Source organism: Bombus terrestris, chromosome 16, assembly GCF_910591885.1.
Source record: "Bombus terrestris chromosome 16, iyBomTerr1.2, whole genome shotgun sequence".
Classification (NCBI taxonomy): Eukaryota; Metazoa; Arthropoda; class Insecta; order Hymenoptera; family Apidae; genus Bombus; species Bombus terrestris.
Genome location: NC_063284.1, coordinates 7,468,432 through 7,480,868, shown reverse-complemented (window position 1 = coordinate 7,480,868; position 12,437 = coordinate 7,468,432). Strand labels below are relative to the sequence as shown.

Sequence of the window (12,437 nt, the reverse complement as noted above, 5' to 3'; positions counted from 1 at the left end):
TCGTTAGAAAGCTGATTAGAGAAAATTTGCTCAAGCACCGTCTAGTACCATTGCTAATTGGCGAACGAGTTCCAATCGAATCATTGAATTGATTTCCACCTTTTGTGAAAGAGCGTTGATTAGAACGAATTGTAGAGCGAGTTTTAAATCAATAAAAATGTACTCGTTATCTTTCCCTCCTGTGATCTCCATATGTGACGCACTCTGGTAAAAAGAGATTAACGCGCGTAAACGACTTTTCCAGATAAACGCGTTTAAAGTTACGCACCCCATAACGCGTTTATCCGTTTTCTTTTCAGCTGTGTTACGTATTTCATTTGAGCTTGATGAGAGTATCTACACACGTGTGGTTCATGGTATTTTTCAGCAACGAAGTTTGCGCATACAATCAATTAAAGGTGTATCGTAATTTGCATTAACGTAACACATTATTGCCTGCTTTCATTAGGAATATTCATTATCATACACGAAGATTTCAACACTTTACCGACCGATAGCCTATTAATCGTCTTTTTGTCGCCGACAATTTTTCTCATTATTTGACCAGTAATTTGTTATTTAGTACTAAGGTACCTTGTTCAGTTGCGTCAGTTGCGTTGTTTTGTAAGTTCTCACAATTTTATACTAATTTGAAAAACTTACAATTTGCGATGAACGAAAAGAATGGTATTGGAGAGTCTAAACCGAAACAGAGCCAGCGCCAGGGAGAATCTGCGCCTGACCTGCCGGTCGGACGTACGTATGCTGTTGAACCGCTAGCTAACCGAGTCGGTAAAGTGTTAAGTATTTTAGAAAATTAGGCTTGCTGTCGTTGCAAGCAGCGTACTTTTGTTTGTAAAACATGAAGGTGAAAAGGTGGAAATCGATTTTTTCGCAACTTAAATTTTTCTACTAGAACACGTCACGTATTAATTCTGGATGCACAGTATTTTCATTTAATAAGAACATAGACAGCTGTGATATGGAAGACAATTTATCTTGCATACAAATAATAGGTACGTTTGAGTGAAATATTAATCTCGAACGAGATTACGGAACGTTTAATCATGGTCGCAATTACCACCAGAGCAACGCTTATCCGTGAAAGTTGTTTAGGTAGTTTGACGTAGCTTTTTCTCCGGTATACATACGCTTTAATACGAGCACGTATGAAGTTGATGTGCAAAAAGTTGGAATCAACGCATACGGTTATATATTATTTTTATCTCAAACGAATTAAGCTAAATACAAATTTCAAACGTGTACGTGGATATGGGCATTTCAGTTGATTTTTATTAATAGTACTGTGATTATTATTAAGAATATATGAATTAATGGCTCGATGACTAGATGAATGATTAGAAACGATACTTGTAATATCCTCTTTTGCATTAGCAGATGTTTTGCATATCCAGTGAAATGTTAACTATTTATTTGTAATTTTATCAATGGCATATTAAAATTAAATGCATGACTTATCCGAGTATCAAATGGTTTTAAATGTTATTGTTGAAATAAATCACGATAATATTACAATCTAAAATTTTCAAGGTTCTCTTCGGTAATTGTAATTGTTCCATTCGATTCGTTCCACTCCATTGGCGGAAATAATTTCAAATCTAACGCAAACCCAACGAAACGAAAAAGTAGGAAAACCAGTTTTACGAATGTCTCGAAAAGTAAAGCCGAGCGACGGTAACACGTTTAGAGAAAATATTGTTCAACAAAATATTCTGCTTTAGGACATGTTCGAAGGTCATTGAAATCAACGAGGTGTGCCCTTCTCTATGTTATCTACAGCTCGATAACCAGACAAATCGGGTACAGTGAAGTCTTGAAAAACGGCTCTGTAATACTCGACGCTTATAGATGCCAAACTTCTTATCGCATATTATCTTTTAAAAACAAATTTTGTCCTGTCGTGATATTCTATTGGGTTGGCAACTAAGTGATTGCGGATTTTGTAATTAGATGGTAATGACAAAATTCGCAATCACTTCAGTTGCCAACCTAATACGATGGGTCTAACAAAGAATAAAATCTTCCCGAAATCTTTCTGTTTGCAATTACGTAACTGATACAAAAAATAAGTAAAGTTTCTGTGTATTTTCAAAGAATAGTGTAAAACGCAAAGCAGAGACGTATTATACACTATGGTAGATAATTATTTGGACGCTCGATGTTATCCGATGAAAAATCAAATATTTATATTATATTTTCAATGTTACTTGTAGAAGGATACTTCTTTATTGTTAATTCTCTACATTTTGCCACAACTGAGATGAAATGTTCTGTTGAATTTAAATTGAAACAAAGAATACACTTGCACCGATCAAATTCCATCATTGTGTCTAATAAATAGTTGACGCTTGATTCAATTTATATAAATTTTTAGATTATGGCTGGAAACACATGTTCTAATTACATGTGTATTCCAATACAATTTGTCGCTTTTCATCGCATCGATCCAAAGTTTAATCTCTCTTCTTCTTTTAGCAACAGAAAAGTTGTCCTAACATTGAACATATCTTCACATTGAACAATTTAACTTGGTAAAAATTGTATTTAAATTGTATAAAAATTGAATGAAAATTGACATTTTGAATATAACCGATAAATGGAAGATACTTTGAAATAAAAAGTGCCCCATTGAACAATTAAACATTTTTATTAGAACATCAATAAAAAAAATGATAACAAATCTTGCATCTAACGGTGTACTGTGTTAAAGCGCTGTAAACATAAATGTGGCTCATCAATACAATCTGGACAATAGGTGATCATCTTTTTGGTCCCATTCATAGCAATTTTTGATCCTAATTGTTTAACATTTTTTTATACCACCCTCTGCAAAATTTTCGTGCCAGGTACGCTTGCCCTTCTTTCTTCTGGATTTCGTGTCGTAACCTTTGTCGAATAAGTATATTTGACGGCTCTGGCGAATGGCACTGTGTAAGGTGCATTGCGAGTGCCATTCTAAAATCTGATAGCTTGATTTTTGTTTTTGTTGCTTGTTTATAGAGAATCATCGCGTTTGAAATTGATGTATTTAACAATAACTCTAAAGCTAATTTTATATACCACTTGAGGGTTCTTTTATGTGGTATAGAATATGCTATCATTTGATCTGATAAATCTACAGCACATTTTCCTCTCTTGTAATCTACACTACCATGGGTTTATCACAAACATAATTTTCTTTGCGGACCTCTGCCATTTCAGCCGAATGTTTCGTCGAAATCATAAAAATAATCATAACACTGTTTACTAATATCTTCTACACGTTTCAACAATATGTTCTGCACGTTTTGCTTACGAAGAAATAACGAAAGCGAATGGTTTGTTGAAATAAACGAAGCCTCGTTATAATATGTCGCTATCAACTGTTACCAAGGCACCGCGGTGGTCACCCGTGACCACCAATAAGATAAACGGTCCATTGGGGTAGAATTGTTCTCTTACATCATCAATTTATTATTATTTTTCCATTATATGCTTTAAATAATAAAAATACTCCCGTGGCGTCCCCAGCGAAACATGTGATTTAGCTGTGGCAGTCAAAGTGTTAATATCAAACATTGTTTTTCCCAATCTACTTACCTACTAACTGTAGATCTTGAGGATCTTTATTCAAAGCATATTTTATACACAGTGTCCCAGTTTTTCCTGTGGAACTTTGCCAATTATGCTATAAGAAAAATTAATAAAAAATGTTATATGAACACACATTCTTAAATGGTTTTTTAAAAAGCTGTAACAAAAATGCGAAACGATGTAATAACCACTGGTGTTTCGCTCTATTATTCCATATGTTTACATAAATACTAAAGTTTACCAAAAGAGGTCGTTGATTTAGTCAACCAGTCGGGCATGATCTTCAATGAGGATTAATTTCTTGACCACTGACATCACCAGATATTATGCCAATGGATTTTTACTTGTGAAAGAAGTTTATCATATTATCGGTATATTATTAAACACAAATTAATATACGTCAGGAGTTGCTACAAAAGTTTCGCGACGTACCCGTTTCAATTAAGGAAAATGAACAGTAAATTAATCGTGCGATAGATTTTATTGCCCGTAGATGTTAGTCCTACGTTCGTAATAACGGAACACATTTTGAAATGGAATTAGAATGTGAACCGACATTCTATTCCTGTGCGGTATATAAGTGGTTTTTCTTATGTTTACTTATAGAACATACCGGTAAAGTTCAGCGGGAAAAAATTTGCGATATCCTGTATGTTTGTAATGATTTCGAGTGCCCAAATACTTATACACGGTAGTGTAGTTCTGCCATGGCTCTGTAGAAAGAAAGGAAGCGTATATCGTGTGTCTAAACCGGCTCGGCGTTCTTCGATATCGTAGAAAGTCGACGAGATTATTTTACGACGATATTCGAAACTCTCTGCGGCAAAAGTAAAAGCGATCGATGAAAATCTGCTGTTGCGGAAGGTAATAAAACACAGAAACACAAGCTATAAACCTGTCGTGATGGCAGTCGAACAACTGATAGTGACAGGATAAACGAGGTTTCAATGTGCAGTGTAAAGAACGAAGTAAAGTAAGCGGAAAAATTGTAACAAATCTTTTTTGGCTAATTCAGCTACATAAAATTGGAGACGTATAGACTTTCGTGACCGATTGCAAATACATATCCAGCATATCCAGCATAATTTGGTCAACGGATTAGAGGATTGTTCTATGTGCAAAAGTATAATTTAAAAAAATCGAAAATATGATAAACGTGTGAAGAATATTCGAACTTGGCTAATTATCGGGTTAATATGAATAAGTAATCAGAGACGGGTTATTCTATATGCGAAAATAGATCCAAAATGTGGAATAAAATTTTACCGTTTAACTCATTTACTGTCAGACAAATTTTATTAGTTGTAGATATAGTACTAAAATGGCATTTACACTAATTTGAAAATGAAAAAAACACTACGTAGCTGGCGTCACTGAATAAAATTCCTGTCATGGCACCGCAAACTATGAGGTATCTCGTAGTTGGCAGTGAGTGGTTTAAGGTTCGATCTTCGAGGATATAGAATTTCAACGTGTTTCATCAAGCGTATGATAAGCGTTTAAACGTATCTTTCCCGGAAATAGAGCTTTGAGAATAGAAATAGAAATATAGGGTTCTATATTTGGACCGCTTATTTCAATGTTAGTCTAGATCATTTCCAAAAAAAAGAGACAATTTGCATAATGAATTTACATATATTTATGCACATAGAGACGCGAATAAACTAAATAGATGTTACCAGAATTTGTCAATCAATGGAAACGCAAATAGCCCAATTCGAAACAAAGGAACATGGACTTGCACCATTTTCAAAATCCATCCATTTTCGACTTATTCTTAAACGTATGATCATCCTCTAGTCGTTTCACTACTGACCACATTATGCGGAACATCCTGTATATTCAGCTAGAACGCATCGTTATTTACGAGCCACACAGTATATCGAACACTTGAAAATCGCTTATAGGAAAAGAGAGAAAAGAGGAGCGTGTTTCTCCATCGTATTTCCATGGTGTATTGTCACCTGACGCTTACACGAAATTCCACGTTAGAGTTGTAATTCGTTGGCAAAAAAAAAGGGAACGATTCGAGTCTGTAAAGTTGTACGTCGGGGCGTTGTTCATCGAAACGATCCTGCGAAGAGGGGAAAGGGAGGGGAAAAAAAAGAAAAAAGAGAGAGAGAATAACTCGCGATTTTTATTCCGGCAGCTCTCGAACAATTACGATCTTGAATTATGAATCAAACGTTAACGAGTTCGACGACGAGCTGCTGTATTCCGTGGCGTAACGTTGAAAAGCAGAACAAGGAGAACGAGAGAGGAGAGCGAAGAGGGGAACGAGACGAAAAAAGAAAAGAGGAATGGATTTCTGGTCTTTGTTCCGCCATTAAAAGATTTTGCTTTGGACAGACTCTCGAAAAACGGTCTTTCTCGAATTCGCCCACCCTCCTGTTTATTCAGCTATTTTTCTGTCGTATCTACGGAATTTCTCTTCCTTTATTCGCGCAAACCCTGGCACAGGCTTTCGATTCGATCGTTGGATAGATCTTGGCGCGCTTATAACGAGCGAACGAACAGAGAATGGAAAGTATAGAGACAGAGAAGAAAAGGTATGGAGGGACGTGCGTGGTTGTTACGTTGCAATTACGAGACGGTTTTTCTATCTGCGATAACTGTTGCACATTACCAAGCACTTGTTTTTACCAAGCATTTTTGTTAAATTTTTCTTTCTTCTGCAAAATTACGGACGTAGACCGTCACGAATGAGAAACATATATTACTATGTATTACATTTCCCTTCTTTGTTTTTATAGAATAGCAGTTTTTAAGTTAGACACACTATATATCAATTCCACATCAAAATATATGTTTCTATCATCGTATCGAGCATTTCAAAAATATTAATAAGACGAATACGAACAATTTACAAATTAAATCAACATGACATTGATTTTCTGTGAAACTCGAAGCTTATTTTAAAAAAAGAAGATATATATATATAGCGTATTGTTTAATCGCATTTCTCATTGCGTTCTATAACTTTAAGCCATCTATCAGGCAAGATGCAGTCGTCAGGTCGTGTTTCTGTCTCATTTACTACTTGCAAGTGAGCGTCGAATAAGGCATGTTGCATCGATCTGAAACCGGTAGCAATCCGAAGGAGTAACGTCTAGCGAATAAGCTGTGAGACATCCAAGCCAAGACTCGTGATGCTTTTGTCGCAGAAGCACCGAATGTCCTAACGTTGTCACGCGGTAATTTTGCAGAACGTTCTCCTTTGTCAGTGCCCTGACAGTTGCATCTTGTTTAAGGACAATCAGCCAATATCTTTCGCTGATGGAATTCATCGCTTGCCTCATGTATGGCTTAACGTTATAGAAAGCAGCGTCACAGAAAAATGCCTCGATCCAACAACGCGCGATATTTTTAAAAATAAGGTTCGTCATTTTTAAACTTAACATTTTACCGACCGATAGCCTATTAAACGGCTTTTTATCGCCAACAATCTTTCTTATTATTTGAGCAGTAATTTGTTATTTAGTACTAAGGTACTTTGCTCAGTTGCGTTGCTTTGTAAGTTTCCACAGTTTTATACCAATTTGAGAAACTTACCATTCGCGATGAACGAAAAGAATGGTATTGGAGAGTCTAAACCGAAACAGAGCCGGCGCCAGGGAGAATCTGCGTCTGAGCTACTGGTCGGACGTGCGTATGCTGTTGAACCGCTAGCAGTTAGTAAAGTGTTAATATTTTCAAACTGTACCGACTGTTTTCCGAAATGCTTGCAAACCATTCGAATGTACTTGGTCGATGTTCCAACTTACTTACGACGTACGCACCTTAAAGAGTACGAAAGAGGAAAGGGAATCGATGATTAGTCGGAATAGTAAGCGCGTATTTCTTTTTTTTCGCTCATTTCGACGACAAAGTTTGTCGATGGTTAGGTTTCTGCAGTAATTAACAATCGCGATTACCACTCGACCAACCAAAGACCACCGCATTGCGTCAGTACGCGCGGCGAGGTTTATCGCAAGGTACCGCCTTGTAACTTTCCTAGCCAACCATCCCTTGCTACTCTCGCTACTCTCGCTATTCCTCTCGCTCATTCCCCTCGCCACCCACCACCTACCACTCCTCTTTGCTCCCCCTGACCTCTACGCGTTCTTCCCTTCCCACCCCACTTGCCGCCGCTCTTACCACCCTTCATGCTCCTAGCAACTAGCGATGGGCTCAAGTACACTGCATCGCTGGAAAGAAGACTAAGAAATGCGAGTCTGATCGATTATTTCGTGTAGACTGGCTACCTAAGCCGACTCATAAAGCTAAGCGCGCGTATGATTGAAAGTGTCACATATATAAATAAGATAAAATTACTGTCTTCTTTGCAATTAAGTCTTCTTTGCAGCAATGCGGTCGCTATGAATTTATGTTATAGTTACACGCTACCGCTCAAAAATATATGCATATTTGCTTACTTCTCATAGAAATAATAAATTAGTTAGAAAATTACAAAGAGGAAGATTGTGCCGGATTTCAATGGAGCTGTCGTAGGATATCACCATATGATAAAGTTTGTTTTTAAAATCTATATACATTGTTCAAATCCGCTTTAAGTTTCAAATACTGACATAAGCTAATAATGTTAATAATTGAAATGCACTTCAAAATGCATAGCATAATAGATATGTAGGATAAAAAGCTTAAAAGAATAAGTACATATTGAACTTGATCCCATCACTACTGGCGGCAAGTCTTGCTCCCTTTTAGTCGGCTTCGCTCTTTTCCTTCCCTTCTCGAAGCTCAACGCCCCGACCTCCTCAACCTCAACCTCGTCGTCGACATTGACGTCGCCGTTACGTTCTCTGCTATTACTATCACTACTACCAGTCTCCGTCATCGTCGCTAACCCTTCGTGTCCTCTCTTGTGTTTTTCAGTCGCAATTCGACACGATTTAATCAAACGTTTAGTTATGAAAATTGATAAACAGCGTGGTGTACAATCGAGCCAATAGTAGGAATGGTGTTAACACATTACCGACCGATAGCCTATTAATCGGCTTTTTGTCGCCGACGCTTACCGACCGATAGGCTATTAATCGGCTTTTTATCACCGACGATATTTCTTATTATTCGAGCAATGATTTGTTATTTAGTACTAAGATACCTTGCTCAGTTGCGTCAGTTGCGTTGCTTTGTAAGCTCCCACAGTTTTATGCCAATTTGAAAAACTTATCGTTCGCAATAAACGAAAAGAATGGTATTGAAGAGTCTAAACCGAAACAGAGCCGGCGCCAGGGAGAATCTGCGCCTGAACTGCCGGTCGGACGTGCGTATGCTGTTGAATCACTAGCGGCCAGTAAAGTGTTAAGTATCAGATTACATATTTTCGTGCAACGTGTATTCAGCAATCGCGGTACAATCGGCTGGGATAGACTAACTCTACGTGAACAGATAAAAAGAAAATAAGAATAATAAATGCAGTGGAATTTGTTCGTTCGCTTATGAGAAGATAAAGTTTGAAAATTTGTCAAGTACATTTGTACTTGGCAACGGTATGATAGAAGAAGTTTCTCTGTAACTGCGGTCAAGTACTCTGATATGATAAAAAGCTGAAACGGGGGGCATATTTGCATCGCTGGACACGTTCCATGTTTTTTTGTAACGGCTATCCGATTCCGACTTACAAATGCCAATTACTGGTACACTTATCGCTATATGAAAAAAAATGTTCAGGCAGCGTTTTAATGGTTTCGAGGCAGACATAATCTGGGGTAATCAGTTTTTCTGCGGATGGACACAGAACGGAGATCGTACGAAGGTGACATACGTTTTCTTAAATGAGATTATATAATTTTTAACGGACTAATGAAAATAAAAGTTGAAGTATCCAGCAAATTGACAATAATAACAGCTCCCCGATGTGAATAGATTAATAATTTTGTATAAGAAATGCGAGGACGTATCGACTATCGCGACAGAAATTATACGACTGCGTTTAAAAAAACGTATGTCGAAACTCGAATTTAATTGCTGTGTAAACATCTTCTTCGCACAACAGATAGTTACGTCAGTTACATCAGTAATTCCTATTTATAGATTAATACCAGACAAACATCTTCGTACAAACTTGTTTCCTAATAAGATCTGTGTAAACATAAATTTCTAGTTCTTCGGGTTTTTATCGTGGTTTTAGCTATGTCCTGACGTCTCGTCGATATTTCCGGTTACCGAAACTGCTCCACGTCTGTCCCGAAGAAACGGACTTGGGTAGAAAACCTAAGAACTAAAAGCAAATATATAGTCGTTTAATCATCGTGAAAGTTTCGAATCTAAAACGATCGGATCATATGCGTGATCTCTATAGAATCGAACGATACGTTTGTTCCAGAGGTGACGATGTGCAACGATCGATCGAGCTGCTGGACAAAGTGCTCTCAGAGTACGACGAGCACGAAGCAGAGGGCGAAGGTGGTGGAGGCGTCGGCGTCGGCAGTGGCGGCGGCGGTGGCGGTGGCGGTGGCGGCGACGGTAGTGGAGGTGGCAGCGGCGGAGGTGTTGGGGATTGTGGCAGCAGCACCGAACCGAGTATTGGCCTCACACCCGACGACGAAAGTCCGTCCTTAGGTATCTTTTATCCTCTTTTCTCTTCTCCCTTCCTCCTATCCTCTCCTTCGCCCCAATTTCTTTCCTATTTTATTCCTTCTTTCTCCTCTTTCGTTCTTTCGATTTTCGTCATCTCGATCGTATCGATTACATGCTCGTTTATCTTCGTTTTTAGCAAATTCCGAAAGCTTCTTATCTTTCCCGCTCCCTTTCCTGTCCCGTATACTATCATATTACTTTTCCAGACACTTTTTATTATTTCCGATAATTCGCCACGGGTTTCGTCAGTTACGTTCTTTAATTATCACAACGGTTGGAAATGATTTCCGGTATCTTTTTAAATGAAAAGCGTAGGTCCCAATGTTTTCCTCTTTTTTCCCTTTTATTCTTTTTTCGTTTTCGTTAAAATAAGTAAAAAGCGTCGTACGAATACACGTACGTCCTATGTACTGTAGTTTTCGAGCTATGGGTGATTAGAGAAAATGTACAAAGTGTCTATCTCGTGACTCAACACGTCAGCTGCGTTGAAATAGCTCTACTTTCGAGCTGCACGAGAAGGAAGTCACGCGACTCGATGGAACATTGATACGCGACTCGTGCGTAGAACTAAAATTGCTATAAGAATACCAGTGAGTTTCGCAATTAATCAGATTCGCTTTCTAAGCGCACGCGGCATTTTTTCCTTCTTTTTTTTTTTTTGTTGGCTTGCGTAACCAAACGTTATTTTGTCAGGGCTGCTCGTGGAGAAACCACGTGATTTCAAATTAGACAGAAATAAATGATATTAATAACGCTTAGGAAACTTTCCTGCTATAAATGCTGTATGATAAACGGGATTTCAACGAGACTGGTTAATGCTCGATCTAATTGCTGTAATCGGTTTAAAGCTGTGAAAGTTTATGTCTCATATCTTATGTATTATTTGCCACGAATTGATTCATTAACGGATAATGCCTTTCGTCCTGACACTCTATCTCTCTAACGAGTAATAAAAAAGGGAGAATATCTGATCGTTCGAAACGGAAGGAAAAATCTTTCATTTAAAAATTCCTCTCGACCACGATAATCTAGCGAAATGTTTCGAAAGATGTAATTTTCTGGCGACGATCCTAATGACTAGAACTGCGGATTTTTATGCAATTTCGTACCTCTAGTGAGACAGCTAAAGAAATGGAACCTACATAAATATTTATTTCATCCACTAAACGTTATAACAGATATACTTCATTTAAAATATTTTTTATATTTTCCCATATTATATACGTTTTACGGAACCTTAAATCTCCCAACTCCCATAATTGGTTAAAAATACGCAGTCTAGTGACGATATTGTTAAATCGACGAGACGTTAAAAGGATTAAAATAAAAGGTTCATGTGAAATTTCATTTCTGATAATGTTCAAGATATGGTTAAAGAACGGTAAGGATAGCTGGTTTTTTTCCACAGGGCATCAATCCGAGGACGACGGTTACATGAGTATGAATGGACGAAAAGCGAAGATGGCCCTGATAGCGCTGCGTCCAGTTCCAGATTGTCCAGAGCCACAGGATCTCGCGGGAATATCTACGCAAGAATTTCCGCCACCGCCGGAAGAAGCCGAACGAATCATTTCTACTTTGTTGCCCATGTAAGTTCATCTCAGCTTCGTCGCGTTCGAGCCACTTGAAATGAAAGGGATCGATTCAACGACACGCTTAGCCCTTCGTCTTGTCGTATATAAACCTTATCTATATCTTATTGTATATAAACAGACTTTTCGTATATGGTTCGATATTAACACTTTACCGACCGATAGCCGATTAATCGGCTTTTTGTCCCCGACGCTTACCGACCAATAACCTATTAATCGGCTTTTTGTCACCAACAATTTTTCTCATTATTTGAGCAGTAATTTGTTATTTAGTACTGAGATACCTTGCTCAGTTGCGTCAGTTGCGTTGCTTTGCAAGCTCCCACAGTTTTATACCAATTTGAAAAACTGACCATCCGCGACGAAAGAAAAGAATGGTATTGGAGAGTCTAAACCGAAACAGAGCCGGTGCCAGGGAGAATCTACGCCTGAGCTGCCGGTCGGACGTGCGTATGCTGTTGAGCCGCTAGCGGTCGGTAAAGTGTTAACGACGAACTATAATAATGTCAGTGACAAGAGAGTAAAGAATCGAAGGGAATTCAGAAAAGCTGGAAACTTTTAAGGAAACATTGGCTCACGAAAGTATTTGAAAGTACGTAGCGTTAATGAAATTTCAAAATGTTTTATACGCGTATAATACGTACTACCCGGACGAGCTAATGACTACGAACGTAAAAGTTTTCTGCGGTG

At 38.0% G+C, this 12,437-nt stretch overlaps 1 protein-coding gene across 12 annotated transcripts in view; it reads left to right on the top strand.

Moving 5' to 3' along the window:
- The window catches only part of LOC100650668, a 57,553-nt gene that overhangs the window by 19,129 nt on the left and 25,987 nt on the right, over positions 1-12,437 (top strand). For 7 of the 12 annotated variants that reach the window (XR_007226727.1, XR_007226725.1, XR_007226726.1 and 4 more), the window contains exons 4-5: positions 9,904-10,137; positions 11,564-11,744. Coding sequence is in view for 8 of the 12 variants with exons in the window: in XM_048413135.1 (XP_048269092.1) it covers positions 9,904-10,137; positions 11,564-11,744 (415 nt within the window). In the remaining 4 variants the exon portion in view is untranslated. Of the gene's footprint in view, positions 1-4,292; positions 4,438-9,901; positions 10,138-10,185; positions 11,486-11,563; positions 11,745-12,437 lie in introns of those variants that run through there. The other 5 variants (XM_012317872.3, XM_003401809.4, XM_020867345.2 and 2 more) reach the window with 3 other exon arrangements.